Source organism: Spermophilus citellus, assembly GCF_964194105.1.
Source record: "Spermophilus citellus genome assembly, chromosome: 5".
Taxonomy (NCBI): Eukaryota; Metazoa; Chordata; class Mammalia; order Rodentia; family Sciuridae; genus Spermophilus; species Spermophilus citellus.
In genome coordinates this window covers 62,963,659-62,987,947 of record NC_138186.1, presented here as the reverse complement: position 1 = coordinate 62,987,947, position 24,289 = coordinate 62,963,659, and the positions used below count along the sequence as shown (strand labels likewise).

At 33.3% G+C, this 24,289-nt stretch overlaps 1 protein-coding gene across 3 annotated transcripts in view; it reads right to left on the bottom strand.

The window, feature by feature from the left end:
• Positions 1-24,289, bottom strand: part of CD2AP (CD2 associated protein) — a 103,611-nt gene that overhangs the window by 54,108 nt on the left and 25,214 nt on the right. For all 3 annotated transcript variants that reach the window (XM_081295228.1, XM_081295229.1, XM_081295230.1), the window contains exons 3-5: positions 9,780-9,933; positions 3,008-3,108; positions 2,078-2,198 (exon numbers count right to left, since the gene is read on the bottom strand). In XM_081295228.1, coding sequence (XP_081151354.1) covers positions 2,078-2,198; positions 3,008-3,108; positions 9,780-9,933 — 376 coding nt within the window. The remainder of the gene's footprint in view (positions 1-2,077; positions 2,199-3,007; positions 3,109-9,779; positions 9,934-24,289) is intronic.

The following is a 24,289-nucleotide window of genomic DNA, read 5'->3' as shown; positions in this document are numbered from 1 at the left end:
TACTAGTTATAGATTGATGGTGAGTGAATAAATGGAACTCACTAAATAGTCCACAGTGATAAATAAGTAAGCTGAAGACAAAGAAAAGTAACTCTAGAGAATAAAAATCAAAGGTATGACAGAGTCATAAAATGACCCATTTGCAACCATGAGAACAATAACTGATTCAGGCAAAATTTATTTATAATGCTGTAACTTTGGATAAAAGTCTAATGAGAAACAGTGTTATATAGATTCAAAGTGTTTTCCTACAAAACACTTAAATATATGGAGAAAAACAGTAAACTTATTTATACTGGCAGCACTGTTTTAACTAAATTCACAATTAAATTTTAATAAAATTTAACACCACCAATTATAAAAGTCAGACATCACTGTCTTCCAATATAATGTCAAGAAACATTACTCTGTAGTTCTGCCAATAAAATACTATCTAAATCTAATGATGCATTAGAAGAAAATCCCAAGTAGGAGTCATTCTACAAAATAAATTGCCTTAACTCTAAAATCTGTCAAGAAAAACAGAAAAAAAGCTAGGAAATTAGTCTAGTTAAAGAAACATGAAAAATAAACTGTGTGGTACTGTTCAACAATCAGAGAGAAAAAACATCAATAAAACCATGCTGAAATACTGGCTCAGTGGTACACATCTATAATACCAACTATTCTGGTGGCTGAGGGAAGAGGTTTACAAGTTTGAGGTCAGGCTTGGCAACTGAGAGAGAACCTGTCTCAAAATAAAAAGAACTGGGTGTAGTTCAGAGCTAGAGCACTTGCCTAGCATGTGTGAGGCCTTGAGTTCAATCCCCATCACTGCCAAAAAAACAAAAACAAAAAAAGATCTAAAATGGCTGAACACAAACAGAACACATTAATTTATTAATTTTTGAAATAATCTTAACCATTAATTGTAGATCCCTTTTATCAATTATGTTTAATGCTATCATCTATTAAATGTAAAATTATGATTTGGGTTTCTTTTCTCTAAAATTTATTCCCTTGCCACTGAGGTTTATAAATCCATTTTCTATAAAAACAACCCTATAAAATTTTCTTACTTAATCTCAAAATGTTTGCTCATCCACTTATAAAACATTGAAAGTTGTCCTGACAAAAGAAAGTATTATGTTTGGAAACTATCTTGTCAATCCACACAATAACTCTTTCAGGAAAAAACTGTTACTTCTGTCTTGCAAACAAAGACATTACAATTAAGCAAAGATAACTAAGAAATAGGTGCCATCATGGAAGCCCAAAAACTTAGTAGATCTATACAGAGATTTATAATACTAGTGTATCGATGCGATACAATGTAAAGTGTCAGGTGCATTACATAAGTCTAAGCAATCTTACCATATCATCTCATTGTTTTTAATATGTACTTTTTATACCTTGGTATTACACTGGCTCTGAAAAGAATCAGTGATCCTGACAACCTTAAGGCTGTAGCCTACCCCTTACTATCTATGAATCTATGTAATCATAAAATTGCCACATAACACTAGTTAATACAACCATAAATCCCTGAAAATTCTCACTACATGAACTTTCCACGTCAAGAAAAAGATCTACATATTCCTGAATTACCACTTTTATAGATCACAAAATTTAAATCTAGCTTGGAGTAAAATTTTCTCAATCTGTGTGCATCCATCTCTAAATGACAAAAATTAAAAAAGTAATAATAATAAAATGACAATTGACTGCACAAGAAAAACAAAATCTATCTTATGAATATGGAAAACAATGAAAGTAAGATTTTTGTAATTTCCAAATTACCTCAAGTATTACACAGGCCATTTCCAAACTCAGCAGTTCAAAAGTTTACATAAATAAATCTTAAGTAGAAAGAACAGATAACATAAATAGCATTTTTCATTATTATAACAAACGCATGAAGTAGAGATCAAAGACAAAATTAAATATTAAAATTATTTGACGTAAGCTATTTAGTTCACCTTTATTCTCATTAAAAGCAGATTACCTACAGCTAACTCAGAGTTCAAAAATAAGTCAGAATACAGATGAAAAATTACAAAATAAATAATTCATTCAATTTTTTTAAAAAAGAGTCTACCTGAATCCTCTTGAGTTTCATGAGTTTCACCATCATCTGTCACTTCAAATTCTTTCACAAAGTTTGAGGGAAACAGTCCCAACTTATTGTTCAGGGTTCCACTCCACCAACCTTCTTCTACCTGAAAGAGTCCACAACTTAAAAATGATAAAAATTTCTTTTAAGTAAAAACCTTTTAGCCTATGAAAACCTAAGCTACGAAACACAAGAACAAAGTTAATGAAACAAAATATGGCCTTCAAGATAAAAGGGGGAAAATATATTAAATCTAAATGGATATATGGAACAAATATTGTCCTTTAAAATATTTACAATGCAAATATGTAATCAATCACAACCTATGAAGCAAATTATTTTTCGTGAAAATATCAGATAATCAAGTATTATGTATCAATAGCAATAAGTACATAGGTCTCTTTTAGAATGTCATTCTTTTAAAAATTACTGGGCCTTTTGGTGTATAATTATGACATACATTATTTAAGATATTTAGAAAAATTTTAACTTAGAAAAAGTTTGATTACTAACAAAAAAATTACTAACCCTATACTTGAACAATGATTCTTAACCATAAAGTATGATAATCACTTACTTTTAAATATTCATAATCACTCTACTGAACACCCCCTCCAAACTGAAATCTTTATAATCAAATTCTTTAGAAAAATATTTACACTCACTAGTTAACAAGGTTACTCAATTTCCACAAAACCGTTTAATAAAATATTTCATATACATTATTGTTGTTGTTGTTGTTGTTGTTTTGGAGACAGGGTCTCATTAAGTTACTGAGGCTGGCTTTGAACCTGTGATTCTCTTGCCTCAACCCCCCCAAGTTGCTAGGATTATAGGCATGTACCACTATGCCAGGTTCATAATTGTTTTAAATGTTTAGGTTCTGCTAAGGGTGCTAACATATGTTATACTTACCTCTTCATTAATATCAATAATATCTCCCACTTTCAGCTCCAGTTCATCCTCATTTTGTGGAATGTACTCAAAAAGAACTTTACACTGCCTTTTCTTGGTCTCTACAGGAAGTAACAATAAAAAATTAGTTTAAGAAAGATGAGTTCTAAAAACAGTATCTTTGTTTACATGTTTATCATCAGAGGACCTATAAGGATGAATTAGACAGAACATATGAGCATTCTAAGAAGCTAACCAAAAACAGCCCTAGTTGACATTTTTAACTCTGCCCCCATGACATAATGTATTCATTCCCAAATAGATTCAACTATATATAAGGTACAAAGTTTCCATCAATGGTGTTAATTTATATTATCTGATCCCACTAATTACACAAAAGCAAAACATCCATTATCTAATTTTAAGACAACAAAAACAAACAATGACATTTTGACCCAAAAATTTTATCATAAGTCCTCCAGGCCAGTGATTTTCAAACTACTTCCTGATCAAAGCCTAAGAATATTTAAAATATGCTACTTTGAAGAGTGTCTTCAGTAAAAAGAGGCAAAATGTACAAACCTAGAATGTTTTAGCTTTTTCAATATCTCTTATTTTCTGACAAATAAAAATTAAACACATAAGTGAAGACAAAAATAATTCTACAAGTTTCACTTATTCAAAACACGATCATTTATAATGTTCCAGACTTATATGCTCGACATCTTTCAAGCTCCAAGAATTGAAAACTCAGACTCACTCTCATCTTTAAAGGTGAATTGTGGGACTGGGGTTTGGCTAAGTGGTACAGTGGTTGCCTAGCATACATGAGGCACTGGGTTCGATCCTCAGCACCACATAAATGTAAATTAAAGATTTTGTATCCACTTAAAACTTAAGAATAATTTAAAAAAAAATGTGAATCGTTAAGCAGGTATGGGTAGACAACCAGGTGTAACTGATTAAGTGATTATTCTTGCTATCCAAAATATGTTCCTCAGATCAGCAATAGTTATTACCTACTCCAGAGCAGTATGTTATGGACTGAATTGTGTCTCCCTTAAAATTTATATATTGATGTCCTAGCTCCCAACGTGCATTTGGTGAACAGGGTCTTTTGAGAGGTAATTAAGGTTAAGATAAGACATACAGATGGAGCCCTAATTGGGAAGGACTGGTATCAGAAAGGACTTGTATTCTTTTAAAAGAAGAACAGACATCAGCCCACCACTGTCCTCCTCCCCACCCCTCAGCAGAAAGGGACTCATGTGAAACAACAGTAAGAAGGTGACCTCTACACGCCAACTGGAGAGACAATCACCAAAAACCAACCCCAGGGGTACTCTGATCTTAGACTTTCAAATCTTCAAAAATGTTACAAAATTTCTACTATTTAAGTCAGCTAGTTTGTGGTATTTTGTTATGGCAACCCTAGAAGAATAAATTCAAATAAGTACTTTAACTGAGTCACTTAGTCTTCCACTCAGTGATCCAGTTATCCTGACTGTTTCAACACAGATCTGAAATGTCCTCTCTAAAAGCTCATGTAATGAAGGTAATACAGCAAAGTCCAGAGTTGAGGCTTTAAAGGAAATGATTAGATCATGATGCTCTAATCTCATTACTGGGCTAATCCATTTAATAGATTCATTTAGTGGATTAATCCATTTAATGGATAATAATATCAATGGTGCATGATTGGACGAATTAGGTCACTAAAAGCATGTCCTTGGCACTTTATTTTGTTCCATGTTCCTTTCTTTTTCTCTTTGGAGGATGCCATAAACTGAGCAGCTTTCCTCTATCATGCCTTGATGCTATGCCTCATCTCAGGCCCAGAGCTCTGAACCCAGGAGCCAAAAGAAATCTTTAGTCCTCTAAGTTGTTCTTGTTTGGTCTTTTGGTCACAGAAACAAGAAAGCTGACCAACATGCTCATCCTTAATTTCTGGAAAATGGCATATCATATTCCTTCTAATATTTAAATGCTTTTCTTGCCAAGAACCAATTACTTTCATCCATAAACCTCACTCTGTCTTCATCTTCAGTTCTCAGCTATGAAATACTAACCTCCACCCATCTTTATGAATTATGTACTCTTCTTTGCACTTCTGTAGTTTCATGTACTTTATCCTATTGGATTCTGCAACCTACCTGTGATTGAAAATTCACCTTTTTTCTTTTCAGGCTATCACACTGACTTATTTCTTTTGAGTATCCTCCTCTACTCTAGAGGCTAAACAAGAGTAATGGGCATTGTTAGTAATGGACATCTCCTAACAATGTAACTATTACAAAATACCTGAGAACAGTGAAATAAAGGGTAGAAATTTTTTATCACAATTCTAGAGGCTGAGAAGTCCAAAATCAAAGTGCCAGAAAGTTTCATGTCTGATGAGGGCCCTCTTGTTACACAATCCTCAACTTTGCAAAAAATGGAAAGGCAATAAAAGGACCAAAACTACTTCCCTCTGGACCTTTTATAAAGCATTAATTAATTCATGAAGGCAGACCCCTTATGAATTAATCATTTTCCAAAAGGCCCACCTCTTAAAACCACAACAATAGAAATTAAGTTTCAACCTGAATTTTGGAGGGGACTATCATTCAACCCAGAGTAGTATCCAATAAATCTTTTTGAATGAATTAATCAACAAGCACCTAACCATATGGTATCAGTGCCAATTAATAATATTCCAAATGTTAGGGGCTGGGGTTGTGGCTCAGTGGTAGAGTGCTCGCCTCGCACATGCAGGGTCCTGGGTTCGATCCTCAGCACCACATAAAAATAAGTAAGTGAAATAAAGGTATTGTGTCCAACTACAACTAAAAATAAATAAATAAATATTTTCAAAAATAATAATAATATTCCAAGTGACTACATTCCATCAGCAATCTATCACCCACAATTCTGACAATATTTATCTTAACAATTTAAATATACACTTAAAGACCTCAACAATTAGTGATGTACTTGCAGATGGTAAAATATTTAGTGCAAACAACAAATATTCCTGGGCTGGGGATGTGGCTCAAGCGGTAATATGCTCGCTTGGCATGTGCGGGGCACTGGGTTCAATCCTCAGCACCACATAAAAATAAAATAAAGATGTTATGTCCACCGAAAACTGAAAAAGAAATATTAAAAAGTTCTCTCTCTCTATCTCTTCTCTCTCTTTAAAAAAAAAAATTCCAAAAACAAAAGGAATGAACAGGTCTGACCTGGAGAAAATATGGAAGACTCTAAAGCAGAGAAATCACAAGTTGGAAACTAGCCTGGGCAAATTAGTGAGACCCAGTCTCAAAAAAAGAAGCGAGGTGGGAGGGGTAGGAGTGGCTGGGATGTATATCAAATGATACAGCGCTTGTCCAGCAAGCACAAGGCACGGGATTCAATTCACAGTACTACAAACATAGAGAGCGAGAGGGGTGGGGCTGTGACCCTACAACAGAATATCATTGGTTTGAAAATCAGAAGATAAAGTTGACATAATATTTTTAATTCACCTAAATTCTTTAGAATCAGTTTCCTAAGCCATTTAAAGACAGAAAGGGAGAGAGGGTATGAGAACAAGAGAGATGAACTGGATAACCATTAGAGTTATTTCATTCTCTTACATTCTATAGATCTATGAAATTATTTATCAGGAAGGAAAAAAAAAAAGTCTAACCAAACCCCCACCTCAAAAGAAACATATTACATACAATCAACCATATGTAAAACAGACATGACAATCAACTAAATAGTTAAAACTCCATAAGTTTTCCCTTCTTCCTAAAAAAAATTAATAATTTACATCTGATTTATTATTCCATGTGTTATAAGAAACAAAAACTAAAGAAAGTAAACAATGACAACAATTTTGTAACTGACCTAGACTTCATAGTAGAATTTTTTAAAGGTCACCTTTCATTCAGTCAGGTAATTTTTTAAGCAATAATTTGAAGAAAATAGTTCCAAGTCAATTAACTTGGAACCTAGTCATACTTCAGGAGTTTCCCATCTCTAAATAGTTCTGCAAGTTCTACCAGCGAGCAGACAAAAATGTATTCATTAATGGATTTTTGTTGTTTTGAGAAAGTAGGGATCGAACCTAGCAGTGGTCTACCATTAAGCTATATACATGCTCAGCCTTTCCTTATTTTGAGATAAGGTCTTGCTAAATTACCCAGGCTGGCCTCGAAATTGTGATTCTCCTGCCTTGGACTCCCAACTAGGTAGCATATCAGGTATGGGCTTAGCATCCAGGATTAAAGGATTCAATTTATTTAGCATTTCTTAGACAAGGGGAGATTATCTATATTATTGAAAAGAAAAATTGATTTTCCTAAGGCTTCTCTTAAAAGAAGAAAATCTATTTTTTCTGATAATTTTAGACCTTTTTAAGATATATGGTTTGCTTCTTTTTCTTATGCCTCATTATCTCTTAAAACTGGACTTAAGGTAATTAGAGTATTTTGAGTGAGTCCCAACCCCAGGAGTGTCAACTAACTTGGAACCTAGTCATATTTTAAACAAGACTTGTATTTTTCCTTCCATACTAGGTATGAGTTTTAGATTAGCTTGTAGAATAATTTGCAAAGGAATTTTTCATTTTTCAAAGAAAACATGTCACAATGAATAGTAAACACCTACATAGCTCCTATTATTACTATTAAATGTGAGCGGTTTAAAGTTTTTTTCACATAATTTCATATTTGCATTATGGGTTCACTCTTGAGTTGCCAGCATACTGAATTCAACCACTGATTTAATTGGCAGATAATTAAAGGAATTTTGGATTTTTCACATTATAAATTGCACAGTGTCTACCCATATATATTGATCAATTATTAATTTTAAAATGGATCAGAACCTGTGCTAAACACAAAAGGGGAAAAAACCAAATACAAAAGCAAATTGTCAAAAAAGATGAATGAACTTAAGTCAAATTTTTTAAATAACCATTTTCTTATCATAAAAACATCCATACAGCTTTTCAGAGCTACAAAGAAATTAATGGTAAAAGAATTTTTAAATCAATATTTTATAAGTAAAGCTATTAATATTAACTCAAATGAGGTTAAAGGAGGTACAGCAAAGGTAGAAACATTTCATGTCCTTATAGTATGTATCAGCACTATTTAAAGTCTTTCATAAACATCTCCCATACAACAACACATAAAAACTTTTCATTACTTAACCAATGAGAAAACAAAACTCAGAAGTTAAATAATCTGTCAAACACCATAGGGCTAAAATGAGGCAAAACTAAGATACTCACTTCTGATATCCCCACTTCTAAACCATTTCTATTTCTACTACAGCATGTAGCATACAATGGATCACTGCATGTTACATGTTAAATTCTAATCTAAAATTCTAATAGTTCTTTAAAGCATAAAACAATAATTACAAACATTTACCAAGCACTTATAATAATTACTTAACATGTTAATATTAAAATTCTATAAGATAATCATTACCATCATCCCTATGTTATAGTAACTTGAAGTTTGCCCCTAACAGACTTTAAGTTCTGAATCATGATCCATACCCACCTTATTTGGCAGATTTAACTGCCTAGAACAACACTACTTCTCATGGTAATATACCCACAGATATTTAGGCATTCATACTATGTACTGAATAGTACATCTCACTGAAGAAAACTGTTTTTAATCTTTCCATCAAATGCTAAAATGAAAAGCATATCCCACAATGAAGCTAAGACTGAATGCTAAAACTTCAGAAACAGGAGCAAAAGGACTTCTGACTCACTTTTTGGTTCAATTTGGCCCTCGAAGATATACCTTCAGGTTTTATTCCAGCATTTAAACTCACTTAATCAGTCAAAGCTTTTTAATAGATTTCCTTCTCCAGTAAGCAAAGAAAATTAGCAAACATTAGGAAACAGTGATTCAGCCACTTATCATATGGCTGAATCCTTAAGAATTCTCTTCTTTTTTTTTTTAAAGACGTTTATTGTTTTTTTTAATATTTTTTTTTAGGTTTAAGTGGACACGTTATCTTTATTTTACATTTATGTGGGGCTGAGGATCGAACCCAGTGCCTCATGCATGCTAGGCGAGCACTCTACCACTGAGCCACAAACCCAGCCCCAAGAATTCGCTTCTTTAGGAATAAAAATTGTAAAATACTTAGACCATAAAAGTTTAAAGCCGCTCAAGAGGGGCTGAAGATGTGGCTCAAGCGGTAGCGCCCTCGCCTGGCATGCGTGCAGCCGGGGTTCGATCCTCAGCACCACATACAAAGATGTTGTGTCCGCCAAAAACTAAAAATAAATATTAAAATTCTTTCTCTCTAAATAAATAAATAAATAAATAAATAAAGCCGCTCAAGAAGATACTACCTATTTTACTTAATTTAGACACTTAGAATCTTAGAAAATCTTTATTATCATTATCAGCATCCAGAAGAAAAAACTTTGCCAGGTATGGTTGCAGCAGACATGTAATCGCAGAGATTCAGAGGGTGAAGCAGGAGGATCACAAGTTCAAAGTCAGACTTGGTAATGAGACTCTTAGCAACTTAGCATCTCAGCAACTTAGGGAGACCCTGTCTCAAAATAAACAATAAAAAAAGACTAGGGATGTAGCTCAGTGGTAAAGTACACGTGGGTTCCATCTTCAATAACAAGGAAAAAAAAATGGGGACAAAAATCCATGATAATAAGTTAAAAGTTACTCTAGTTGGCTGCAGAAGGTTAAACCATTTTTTCTGAATTTATCAACAGTTATGAAATATCCTCCTCTTTTGATGTAATTAATCAAGAAAGGAATTATTTACATACTCTTCTTGATGTTTTTGGTTTGTGGATGTGGCTGAATTCCTCCGGCTGGAAGTCCATAGGTACTTATTCGTTGCACAAGACTTGCTACATTTCCATGCCTTTCCCGTTTGATGGGCAAATTGTCATCCTTGGAATCTGTGTCTCGTTTAATTTCCTACAAAAGGGGATATCCATAAAAAGGAAATTAAGACACATTTTATTTAAACTCACAAATGCAAAATAGCAAAACATATCTATAACGACCACTACATAAATGAAGATGTCAATAGTTTTCAACCTTTTGCTCTGCTCAGGTACGATTAAACCTATAAAAAAAAACTATAAAATGGATTTATTGTGAATTGTCTTATCAAAATTAGAGATACCAGTAAAGGAAAAGGAAGCTAAAAAAACTCTACCCCCCACCACCCTCATCCTAAAACAGAAAGAAATCTTGAAATATACCAACAATAAGACAAACAAAAACTTTAAGTCAGGGATGAGCAATCTTTTTCTATAAAACACCTGTGATTTGCAGGTCATATAATCTCTGGGAATAATTAATTTTGTATGTATTACTACAAATGCTGTAATATACTGAAATAAATGAACACAGAAATATTCCAGTAAAACTAAATGTATGCACATAAATTAATTTTCATATACTCTTTACATTTCATATAATATTCATTTTATTTTTTTTCTAATCAATTATAAAATTCTTAGCATTCTTATATCATGGGCCTTATAAAAACAGATGGTACGAAGATTTTTGTCCTGTGGGGTTTACTTTAATGGCTCCTGTTTAAAGTCACAGGTACAATATAGATATGTGAACCGTCATGGAAAGCAATATGAAAATTTACTGGAAGACATGAAAGAAAACAAAAAAGAAAAAAAAAAGAAGTTATGCTATGTTCAGTGACTAAAAACTCAGTATCTTAAAAGACATCAATTCTCCCCTAAAATTGATAAAACTATGCAAAGCAACTCGAATAAATCATCAAATATTTAACAATTTAATAAACTGGCTCTAAATTTAAACACAAAAACAAAAGGCCAATAATAAACAAAATACCTGAAAGAATTAGAGAATCCTTTTTAACCAAAATACAAAACAAAGCTATGATACAATAAATTAGACAGTGTGGTAGAGGCATAAAGCAGACATACTATTACAAATGATGGTAAGACAAATCAGGATTACTTCACAGAGAAGCTGACATCTCTACTGAGACAGAAAGAATAAGTGAGAACAAGGTATAGGGCAGCGGGCAGAGGGCAGAGGAAAGGAAGAGTATCCTAACAGGAAAGAACAGTGTACAAGCAGCTCAGAGAGCAAAAAAGAACACAGACCCTCCAAGGAATGAAGAACACACTAAGTTTAGCTGAACCAGGGAAGGGTTAGGGTTAGGGTTAGGGTTAGGGTTAGGGTTAGGGAAGGGTTAGAGTTAGGGAAGGGAAGGGAAAGGTGGCAAGAGTTCAGGGAGGTACACATGCTATAATAAATTAAGCATGTAAAAGTTAAGAATACTAAAGCCAGCAGAAGACAGATAAAGACTCTCATGGTAGGAAACTGGAACTATAAAAATGATGGAATACTGTCACAGAATTTTAAAAGGAAAAAAAAAGATTATTCTATGCAGCATGAAAGAATGAGTTACACGGGGACAACTCTAAAAGCAACTATACCAGGTGATAGCTGAATATGAAGCAAATTATGACAGTAACAGAGAAATTTGAAAGATTCATGTTTGGATTTTAAAAGTTCCCCAAAGAGTTCATGTTAGGCAATACATCAAGGTTCAGAAGTGAAAAGTGTGTATTACCAGAGTTGTGTTATGGTTTAGATATTAAGTATCCCCTGAAAAGCTCTTGTGTTAGGCAATGCAGGAATGTTCAGTGATGAAATTATTAAGATTATGAGCACTGTAACATCATCAGTGTATTAATCCATTTGATGGATCAATAATTTGAATGAATTACCAGGTGATAACTGCAAGCAGGCAGGGCATGGATGGAGGAAGAAGGTCATTAGGGTGTGGCCTTGGCTCCTATCTTATCCCTGGTTCCTCTTGCTCTCTGCTTCTTGCTCCCTTTCTTCTTCTTACCCCCACCACCCACCACCCCCAGCTTTGCATTGCCATTTGCTGAGCAGCTTCCCTCTGCCATGAACTTCTTCTGTGATGTTCTGCCTCACCTCAGACCCTGAGAAATGGAATCAACTGACCATGGACTGAGACCTCTGAAGCCAAGAACCTGAATAAACTTTTCCTCCTCCATATTGTTCTTATGAGGTTTTGTCACAGACAAAAAGCTGAGTAACGTGATTCAGAACATATTCAAGAGGCATAATCTTCAAAATGAATCAGATGTAAACTATGGAAAAAGAGTAAAAAAGATGATACCCCAGTGCCCGACTTGGGCAACTGCTCAAATGATGTCACCATTCACTAAGAAAAAGTGTATCAAGAAAATGAGAAAAGGGGCTGGGGATGTGGCTCAAGCGGTAGCACGCTCGCCTGGCATGCATGCGGCCCGGGTTCAATCCTCAGCACCACATACAAAACAAAGATGTTGTATCTGCCAATAACTAAAAAATAAATATTAAAATTCTCTTTCTCTCTCTCTCTCTGTCTCCTCTCTCACTCTCTCTTTAAAAAAAAATGAGAAAAATAAGCCACAAACTGAGAGAAAACACTTCAAAAAAAATCTGATAAAGAACTGTTATCCAAAATATACAAACAACTCAACAACAAATTCCTGATTAAAAAATGCATACAAGATGCAAACCAATGGCTCTATAAAAAGACATAATAAACTATGAAAGACATATAAATGAATAAATAAGCATATGAAAAGACGCTAAACATCATATGCCTTTTGCAAACTGCAAACAAAACAATGAGATGCCAATACACACCTATAAGAGTGGCCAAAATCCAATATACTGACGACATCAAATGACAGCAAGGATAGGAAGTAACAGAAACTTTCATTCACTGCTGGGAAATCAAAATGTATAGTTGCTTTGGAAGATAGTTGACAGTTTCTAATCTAATAAACATACTCTTAACTATGCAATATAGCAACTGCATTCTTCATTATTTACCCAAATGAATTGAAAACAGGTCTACACTAAGGATGTTTTTAGCAACTTTGTTCATAACTGCGAAAATTTGGAAATAAAACAAGATGTTCTTGAGTAGTGAATGAATAAACAAAACAGTGGTACATACAGACAATAGAACATTAATCAGAGATATAAAGAAATGAGCTACCCAGACATGAAAAGACTTGGACAAACCCTAAACACATACTACTATGTGAAAGAAGCTATTCTGAGAAGACCATATTCTGTAAAATTCCAACTATCTGATGTTCTAAAAAGTGTAGTCAATGGCTGCCACTGGAGGGAAACAGAAATGAATGAGTAGGAACAGGGGATTTTATGAGCAATGAAAACTATTCTGTATGATTCTACAATGGTAGATACATATCATTATACTATAAAAAGAAGAATGAACCCCCACTATGGACTTCAGGTGATAATAATGAGTCAGTGTAGGTTTGCTGTATGTTAAAAAAAAAAAAAAAAAAGCAATAATTAGGGAGGCCCATGTATGTGTAGAGTTAGGGAACATTTGAGAATTCTTTGTTGAGTTCTTCTGTAACCTAAAACTACCCTAAAACATAGAGGCTATTAAAAAGAAGGAAAGGAATACAAAAAGAAAGTAGAACAAATGTGAAAGAAGAAAACAAGAAATTTTAAACCAAAACACTTAATTTTTGCTTTAATTTTGTTTCTATCAGAACATATTATTATGGGCAGTAAACCTCATAGACACATATCTACACATAAGCACATGAAGAATCCCTGTTCTATTTCTATTTCCTGTGATATTTCCTCCTTGATTATCTATTTCAGTCAACACACACACAAACACACACGCACACATACACCCAATGGAGTCAAGCTTTACTTCTGTCTCTAAGAGACTTTATCTCCAAACTTCTGACCCCTTTTGTGGTTAAAAATTCAACAGGTACATCACTAAATGTGAGTTCGAGGATAAAAGAGATTTTGTTTTATTATATTTCCAGTGCCTAGAATAAAGTCTCTAATAAGCACTGAAAGAGTTAATAAATGAACCACTATTTACAAACTGTAAAATCAGAAAGCAATGAGACAGTTGTATAACACTCTGACTCAAAAACGGACCCAACCAAATAACAGAATTCTTTATATAAAGGAACCATTTGAAATCAGTAAAGACAAATTCTTTATTAAATGATATCGGGAGAACTACCTAGATATATGGAAAAAACTAAGTTGGATCTCTTATACCAAAGTAAATTCCAACTAGTCCAAAGACAGGGTTATACAAAAATAACATAACAGTACTAAGAGAAAATATGAGTGACCATTTCTTCATACCTTAGGAGCAAAAAAATTGATGTTATGACTTCACAAGCATGACAGAAAACAAGAAACAGGAAAGAAAATTTTGACAGCTCTAACTAGAAAGTAAAAAAAAGTTTGTTGTAAAACTATGTCATGTTATAAATGATGCATAACATTTCTGTCAAGGACAGACTACCTATTATGGTAGTCTTCATAAGATCACTATAAGATTATGGCTTCCATATAACAGAGCTAAAAAATCTCTGTTGCCTAGTGACACTGCAGTTAACGTGATATCACAACACATTTCTCATGTGTTTGTGGTGACAAACCAAATGCACTTCCAATCGTATAAAAGTATAGCACATAAAATTACATACAGTATACATATATACACTATACAGTATACATTATATATAGTACATAATTAAGTATAGTACATATACTCAATAATGATGATAAATGGTTACATTAGTAAATTGATTATGCATTTAACATACTATATTTTATCATACTTTTATCATTAGTTTTTAATCAATATTTTAGTGTACCCCTACTGACAAAAAAAAAATTTGTTGTAAAACTATGTCATGTTACACAAGAAACAACCTCATCTCATCAAAACAGTGTCACCTAATAGCATCATTTTTTCTCACGCTTAATTATTAAATGTTAATTACGTTATTTTGTTTGTCATGGCTCTAGGAATATCATATACCATATAGCCTAATATGTTATAAGCTATACTATCAAGGTTCATATGAGTAAAACTTTTATGATATTTTCACAACAACAAAATAATCAAAAGACAAATGTTTTAGAATGTGTCGCCATCATTAAGTGATATAATGGTGAATCAAACATTTGGATGGCAAAGATAAACAGTAAAGAAGCTGGAAAAAAAATCACAATATAAAAGTATCAACGGGTTTATTATTTCAAGAAATTCTCCATAAAATTAATAAATTATCTTTTTATGAGCAAACTCCATGAGCAGATAATTCCAAAAGGAAATGGAAATAAATAAATGAAGACTGAGAATATAATAAAAATTTTTATGATATTTACCTTTACAAAATTAAAAACTTTAAAAGTAATGTCAGACCTGCTTAAAGGCAAAACTAATCAAAAACTGTAATGTGTATGGAATAACAAATCTATTTCCAGGGATTGATCCTATAAAAATAAACTGACAAGTACCTTATGATGAATATTATATGTATATATGGATTGAGTTTGAGAACATAACAATAAACTAAGAGCTTGAAGAGCTATTAATAGGAAACTACTTTAAAAAAACTAATGATACAATCATCCCTTGATATCTATGGAGGATTAGTTCTAGAACCAGCATGCCCCCTCCCAGCACACAGAAATCTGCAGATACTCAAGTCCCTTACATAAAATGATATATTTGCCCATAACCTACACACATCTTCCTATGTACTTTAAATGAGCACTACATTATTTATAATACCTAAAACAATATGACATGGAAGTAGTTGTGTTTTATTGCTTAGGGAATAAAGACAAGAGAAAAAAGTCTGTACATGTTCATGTTTGCCCTCTGGTCTCTCAGACTGAATAAATTTAGTATAGTTCTTTGTATACCTATCTCAACCCTGTACTTTGCTTGTCCATGGGAAGTAAGGATAGAATACCAACAGCCTATGAGCAGCAAAAACCGGCACATTTCTTCAATGAATGTCGTACAGTTTCACACATTTCTCCATTATCTAGCTTGTAGGGTTTCTAATGATTTTGACTTTATATTGCTCAGAACTGTTTGATGCTTATACACAATGCATATTACTTTCTAATCAGAAAAAGAGTTCTTTTAGTTAACAGTTAAATGGATAGCGAATTGCGAAAAATAACTAAGTACAAATCATAGAAGATACACACAGTATTCCACAAGGTACACTGATTCATTCTGATTAGTAGTGTACTCAAGAAAAAGTACTCTGATTTGCAAGTAACACACAATTGGGCACAGTGGTGCACGCCTGTAATTCCAGCTAGATGGGAGGCTGGTGCAGGAAGATCCTCCTGGTGCAGGAGGATCCCAAGTTCAAAACTTGTGAAGGTTTTGAAAAAAAAGGGCTTTATGACAGTTTAAAGTGTTCAGTTAACATGTGAGGACTTGTGTTCAATCCCCAGTATCAGAAAAACAAAACAAAACAAAGAAAGACAAAACAAAAAATGCAAGTCATATATCACATGTGTTAACTTCAAGGTTTTCACACTGCACTAAGTATTTTCCAAACTACAAAAAAACCCCATACAATCTACATAAAGACTGGTAATTAGAACCTCAACATTCCAAAGAGTGCTCATTTTGGCTTCTACTATATGTCTCATAAGCTACCTACATTTTTAAAAATAATATAAAGTTGACAGATGCCTATAATCCCACCTTCTCAGGAAGCTAAGGCAGGAGGATTAAGTTCAAGACCAGCCTGAATAACACTGAGAGACCTTGTCTCAAAACAAAGTATTTTTTTAAAGGGAGCTGGGGTTTTGCTCAATGATAAAGCACCCAAGCACCTCTGGGTTCAATCCCCAGTACAGCAAAAAAGGAAGAATTTTTTTTTTAAATTTTAATTAATAAAGTCACATCTCTAACAGCTATAGGTGCTTTGCAGTACAGGAGACGAAGCACTTGGCTTGGTGTTCAAATTCTGTTCCTTTAGAAAAGTAACTCTACTTTGAACAAACAAGATAAAGTATAGTTTCTGAAGACAGACAACCTAGGTACAAATCTTGGTTCTATTCTGTTCACTAGCTATATAAGCTTAGATATCTGTGTTATCTTTAATAAAAATTTACCATGTGAATATATTAATTCTTTGCTCAAGATCTAGAACCATTCTAGGAACCCTCAATATTTTCAGAGACAACCATATCCATGAATACTAGACATAATAATTCTTCTGAAGACAAAAGACACAAGACAAGGGGGGAAGCAAATTAATAATATAATGAACACTGAATAGAAAAAACAGATTTACAGCCTTGCAAATATATAATGCCAACTAAGATGCTATCATATGCACCGAGTGACCTCAGACTTTAAGCAAAATCATAAACAGGGCAAGGTTTGTGTTGGGGTCCATCACCTCCTCTTCCAGAACCCCTCCTCCCCAATATCATTCTTTACACTGCTTTACACTGCTAGATATATATACACACACATTCTTACCAACCTACATTGCTCCCCAGTTTATGGACATGCAGTATCCCCAGATTCTCTGGCCATCATCTTCAACAATAATTTTACTAAGTGCTAGAGTAGTAAAGACTTCCACTGTGCTTCATCCTTCCTCTGTCCTTTTATCTAAACAGCCAATACATAAAATACATTCTACCAATAAAGTATTTTTTTTGCTACTAACTTTACTTTCTTTCTAAACTTTGAAAATGGTTCCAGAAATTCCAATTAAAAAAAAAAAAAGTATCTTCCCTTAGAAAGCAATCATGTATGGACAAAACAAATTCTGAAAAACACTGAATCTCATTCTCCAAAACCTCCTGCAAAACATGATGTCAACACAAAAGTGGCCAAGAAAATATATGATACGGATAATCTCTATGTAGTATTATGTTGGGCTGGAGATATAGATTAGTTGGTAAAGTGCTTGCCTAGCATGCATAGGCCCTGGGTTCAATCCTCAGCACCATCAAAAAGAAAAAAAAAAAAAACAGTATTATGTTGACTAGTAGGAAGTAGCATCCTGGAGGTGAATGAGAAATATAAGCAAATTGGTAGGGAGGTACAATACAGCTATTCTTCATCTATTAAGGTAATCAAAGATATTTAACTTTGATTGTACTAACCAAAAACAGATAAAAAGATAATCAACAAAACACACATTATAATATATCTACATAATAATTTGGTTATCTGATCATGGCTAATACATTATCATGATTTGAAAACAGAAAGAAATTAACTTGTATTCCACAGAATCCCCAAAAAAACTAAAAATTAGATGAAAAGACAAGAACTTCTTTTTATTTCTCAAATGAAAGAGGTTATTTAATCACCAAATTTCTAACAGAGTAATAGCTCTGCTTAAGCTAATAAAAATCTAAAAATATACTTACATTTAACTTAACAGTCTGCATTTCCAGAAATGTTATATGAAATAGTACCTCCTACTTTACAGAAGCATAATTAAGAGATGAAAAATGATATTAAATAAGAAAAATTTAATAAGAAATAAGAAAAAATTGTAGGATTAAAGGTTTATTTGGGGGCTGGGGATGTGGCTCAAGCTGTAATGCGCTCGCCTGGCATGCACAGGGCGCTGGGTTCAATCCTCAGCACCATATAAAAATAAAGATGTTGTGTCCACCGAAAACTAAAAAATAAATATTTAAAAAAATTGTTTTTCTCTCTCTCTTAAAAAAAATGTTTTTTGGTGCATGCCTACCGTTTTAGTTTGACTGAATTAACTTTAGGCACACATTTTTAAAAGCTAGTCTAGAAATGACTGATTTAGGATTCTAGCTTAACAAAATGGTCTGCCCCATCCCTAAAGTTATTATTACCATTTGTTGTTGTTTTGCCATGTAAGTGATTATACATATTAAGGAATGATCCAAAAGTTGATTTTCCTTTTATGATTAAACAGTATAGTCACACACGGGGGTGGGGGAATATCCTTTAAGTCCAAAATAAAATGAACAGAAAAAGATGTTCCTTAACATACGTATCTTCATATTATATGTATTGATTTCTTGCATATAAATCAGCAAGGAAAACAACAATGGAAAATGTAATAGGGAAGGGCTATTTTGAAAGTTTCTAAACTTCTCTAAATACGCTTTTCACTGCATAATTGTTGTCTCTACACTTTGGACAAAGGGACTCCCTATTTAAACTGCCCCTCCTCCATTTGGAAAAGCAAAAGTAGGGAAAGAGGGAGGAGAAAGTTATATAAATTCATTGTCAATGGCATCCTACTCCTTCGCTTTTTCTATCTCAAGAATGTTAATGAGAGCCAAATGAAATATAGAGGGAAAAACACATAAAGAACTCTTCTACCCATGTTCTTTCAGGCATATTTCACTGATTGCAATGGTTTGAAAATACTCCATTATTTTACACTAGTCACGTTTTTCATACTAGCTAATTTTAAAAAATGTTATTCACAATTTCAGTCCTAGGATAAAGAGGTTTTACTAAGAACTTCAGGGAATGAAGGAGAGAGTGTTTACAATTTCTTCTGACTGAAAAGACATCAAGACTGCAATAGATCCTCTCTTAAAGATGCTACTCTCCTTGAGATTATACATAACGGTGAAAAGTGGGCAATTAGTGCTGGTCCAAAAAGCAAGAGCAGGAGATATCTCAGAAGCCCAGCTTCTAAAACTCAAGCTTTCCTGATGGAACCTAGTTAAATTATTCTACAATAGTAACCAATTTAAAATAACTGAGCAGAAACAAAATTTACTAACTTTTTAAGGGAAAAAGTTTGAATTTAACTTTCTAAATTAAATCCCAATCAAACATTATCATGACTTATATACATAAATGTGTTGAATTTCTATTTATGGTATGTAAAGGAGAGGAAGGGTACAAATAATTGATTTTAAAAGATTTTCTAGAGAAAACAGTCTTTAAAGCTAGCTATCAAATTTCATTTTACTTTTTTTGTGGTACTGGGGACCTGAAATAAAGTTCACTTTACCACAGAGCTATATACCCAGTCCATTTTTTTGCTTTTTAATTCTGAGACAGGGTTTTATTAAGTTGCTTCAGCTGTCCTTGAATTTGCAATCCTCCTGCCTCAAATTCCAACCAAGGTCACTGGGATTACAATGTACCACCATGCATAGGGATCTATGCAAATTCCTAATAAGGAAGGTGGCTAGTAGAGGGTCTTGAAGAAGCAATGCACTTCTCAGGAAAATTTTATGCTTACTTAAATTTTGGTTCAACATGTATTAATTGTGTGATTTTACCAAATCTAAATCTTTATACATTTTCTCAAGCATTACCTGTATAAATTATTTCTCTAATTCACTGAACACAGTCCATATTGGATTTAGAATATCATCTAAAATAACTTAAGTCATGAAACAAATTATTTTTAGTCAGTGATTAAAATTAATGCTTTAACTGATTTTTCATAAATAACTATATACAACTTTGGCAGTCCATCTATCAATTTTATTTTTCGCCTTTTTAATAAATGTTTGTTTCCTACTTAAGTAACATGTTCTGCATGAATGGCAATCAAGCATCTTTTAAAACAAGAACTGTATATACTATACTTAAAGTATACAACATGTTTTGATATATATATGCATAGTGAAATGATTACTTTAGTCAAGCTAATTGATATCTGCTTTTTATAATTTCCAGTTAGTAAGTATACTACGTTATCTTCCATTTAATACTCTGATATCTGCAGAGTTTTTACTCTATTAATCTGTCACCAATTAATAAAAGTAAAATAAATGCCAAATGTTCTCTAATTAAACTGCTATGAAGCTACTTTCCTGAATTGTTCTATTAAAGTCACTCATCTTTTAACACTTTAAAAGATAATTAATGTGTATTCAAAAGAACTATTTTCATAAAATAAAAAAATTTAAATATAAAAGTCATATATTAATTTCCAACCAAGCAAAAAAAAATCATATATTGCAGGGCACAGTGGCATATGCCTTAATCCCAGCAGCTCAGGAGACTGAGGCAGGAGGATCACAAATTCAAATCCAGTCTCAGCAATTTAGGGAGGCCCTGTCTCAAAACAAAAAATTTAAAAAAAAAAAAAAAATGTGTGTGGGGATGAAGCTCAGTGGTTGAGTACCTCTGGGGTCAATCATGGGTACCAAAAAAAGCCATATAAAATCAAGGTGTCATTTCCTTCATTAGAATAATATTTCTTCTCATAGAAACAGTAAAATACGAACAAGTTTAAAAACAAAATCAATATTCTTCTAGAAAAATAATGTGACAATTTAAAGAAGAAAAAAATCAACAAGTCCCTCCTAAAGTAGCTATATACATCTTCTTATTCCTCATAGTGCTACTTATTTTTCCTTATAAGTGACTCTTTTAAAACATTTTAAGTACATATGAAGGTCTGATGTCTACTTTGGCATTTAACACGGATCTAGAAAAAAATGGCAGCTAAACATTTTTAATTACAAGTTTTTAAACTGCCTAATTAAAAAAAATAAAAATGCGGAATCAATGATTTGTCTTTTTTCCAATAAAAAAGCTAGAAACTTAGTTTAAAACCAAGAAAATAAATCCAAATTATTTTTATCTCTTTCCTGAAATACGTTAAGTGTGAATAATTTTTGTTCCCTTCTTCCTTATTATGTCAAAAATCTAAAATACTTTTCAAAGTCAGGAAGTCTTCAAAAGAAATCAAAATTTCATTTTAAATGTAAAAATATAACAGTAATTCACTTACCAGCACCTGAGACATATTCTGTGATCATATTCACTTATTTTTTAAAGTATCAAAATAAATATAACAAAACTGATAATATAGCAAATCACACCACCTTGAGAATCAGTACAAACCTCATAAGAAAGTTGCTTCACATTCACAGATTAAACCCCCTTCCAAGATGGGGTTTGCAATGGGGCACACTTGTAATCCCAGCGGCTAGGGAGGCTGAGGCAGGAGTATTGAGAGTTTGAAGCCAGCCTCAGCAACTTAGCAAAGTGCTAGACAACTCAGTGAGACCCTGACTCTAAATAAAATACAAAAAAGGGCTGGGGATGTGGCTTAGTGGTTAAGTACCCCTGAGTTTAATCCCTGGTACCAAAAAAAAAAAAAAAAAAAAAAAAAAATCCACAAATACTCTCTTAATATTCTTTAAGTATATAAAGACTCTGTTAGGGCTGCCATTGGTTGTGGCTCAGTGGCAGAGCACTTGCCTCGCACATGTGTGGCACTGGGTTCAATCCTCAGCACCACATAAAATAAATGAACAAAATAAAGTTATTGTGTCCATGTATAACTAAAAATTTTTAAAAAAAATCAAAACAATATTGTTAACCTTCTCTTTTAATATCTTATTTCACTGACATTTTTCTGCTTTCTCTATATCTTTTTATGCTTCAATAATTGTAAATTTAACTACTAAATGCACCTTCTGAAGTATTGTTCCTCCCCAACCTCCTTAAAATATTGTTCCTCCCCAACCTCCTTACATGACTATGTACTCCTTTATATGAAACTCATCAGTTAACAGAATCCACAAACATTTATTAAATGCCTCCAACCAGCCAATTGCTCGGTTAGGTTATATTAAACCTTCTATGTTGCCAGGCATGGTGGCACCTGCCTGTATTCTTAGCAACTCAAGAGGCAGGAGGCCAGCCTCAGCAATTTAGTAAGACCCTGTCTCAAAATAGAAAAATAAAAGGAGTGGGATGAGATTCTCTAGGTTCATTCCCTAGTACAAAAAAAAAAGAAAAAAGATTTCCTCTTATGAAAAACTAGAGATGTACTTTACCCTATTCCTTCCACTAAGTATAGTTAAAAACTCTAGACATTAAAAATATTTAAAATTAAAAATATAAATATATTAAAAGACTCTGAAATGTAGAGTATAGGAAGTAGAATAGCCAAGAAAACCAGGTTCCAGAATTTGAGGAACAATACAGAAGTGAATTTACTGATTTTATACAATACAGAAGTGAATTTACTGATTTTACAGTTTGCCTATATCCGCAGAACAGGTATTAGAGAAATTAGCAACCTGGAAATGCCAAGAGGTATAACAATATGGCTCCAAGAAAATTCTGCTATTGCTAACCTTAGCCAAAGGAGCAGAAAAATAGGTATCCTAGCAAGACAGAAAGCTCTGAGACAGTAGCCATTCTACTGCAGTCAAATGGCACAGGGGAAAAAACAAAACAAAATTCTAGCCCCATCCCTACCCAAGCTAATATTGAGTAGACTTTCTTCCTCACCAGGCTGCAATAGACACCATGACCACCACCATATCTCCATATCCCCAACAAGGTAGTGTCAGAGAAGGCCAAATAGACAGCCAGGACTTTCCAGCACACAAGATAGGGGGAAAAAAAAAAAAAACTTCTCTCCTGCCCTCCAATCCATCCCAACCAGTAGTGGCCACTCCAGAAACATTAATAATGGCACACCTGCCCCTTTAGTCAGGCAAAGCAATGGAGGCTTCTCACCTGGAAGAAGTAAGGAGTCGTCCCCCACAACTGTCAACAGAAACAAAGTTGGGTACTGAACTTTGAGGCAACTCATTTTACTTTTTTTCAACACAAGTTTCCCCTTTAGGAATATAAACCTTTGAGATCCAAGGTTATCAACCACTATTCTCTGTGTACAGGTTTGTACTGAATACTCTAGGCAACTGTAACACAAGGGTGACCATTTGTATGTATGTAAAAGGCACCATAAAATCCAGGTGCAGTGGCGCACACCTATAATCCCAGTGGCTCGGGAGGCTAAGGCAGGAGGACTGCAAGTTCAAAGTCAGCCTCAGCAACTTAGCAAGGCCCTAAGCAACTTAGTAAGACCCTATTTCAAAATATTAAACAAAAACAAAAACAAAAAAAAACGCTGGGGTTCTGTCTCGGTTAAACTCCCTTGGGTCCAATCCCTGGTACTCCTTCCCCCTACAAAAAACCAAACCAAAAAAAAAAAAAAAAAAAAAAAAAAAACAAAATTAACATACCAAAGTGCTGTACTAAATGTAAAATCACAGGGAAATAACACTTAATTGTCCATGACTTTCCCTTTAAATCTCAATTCCTCTGTACATAAAAATAATAGAGAGCCAACAATTTGGGAACAAACTTTTTTTTTTATTGTTGGTTGTTCAAAACATTACATAGTTCTTGACATATCATATTTCACATTTTGATTCAAGTGGGTTATGAACTCCCTGGGAACAAACTTTTGAAACATGCATATCAGATAGAGCACTAATCTCTAGGATATGTAAAGAACTCAAAAATGTTAACACCAAAAAAACAACCCAATCAATAAATGGGCCAAGGATCTGAACAAATACTTCTCAGAAGAAGATACAGTCAATCAACAAATATATTAAAAAAAAATGTTTGACATTGCTAGCAATTAGAGAAATGCAAATCAAAACCACTCTAAGA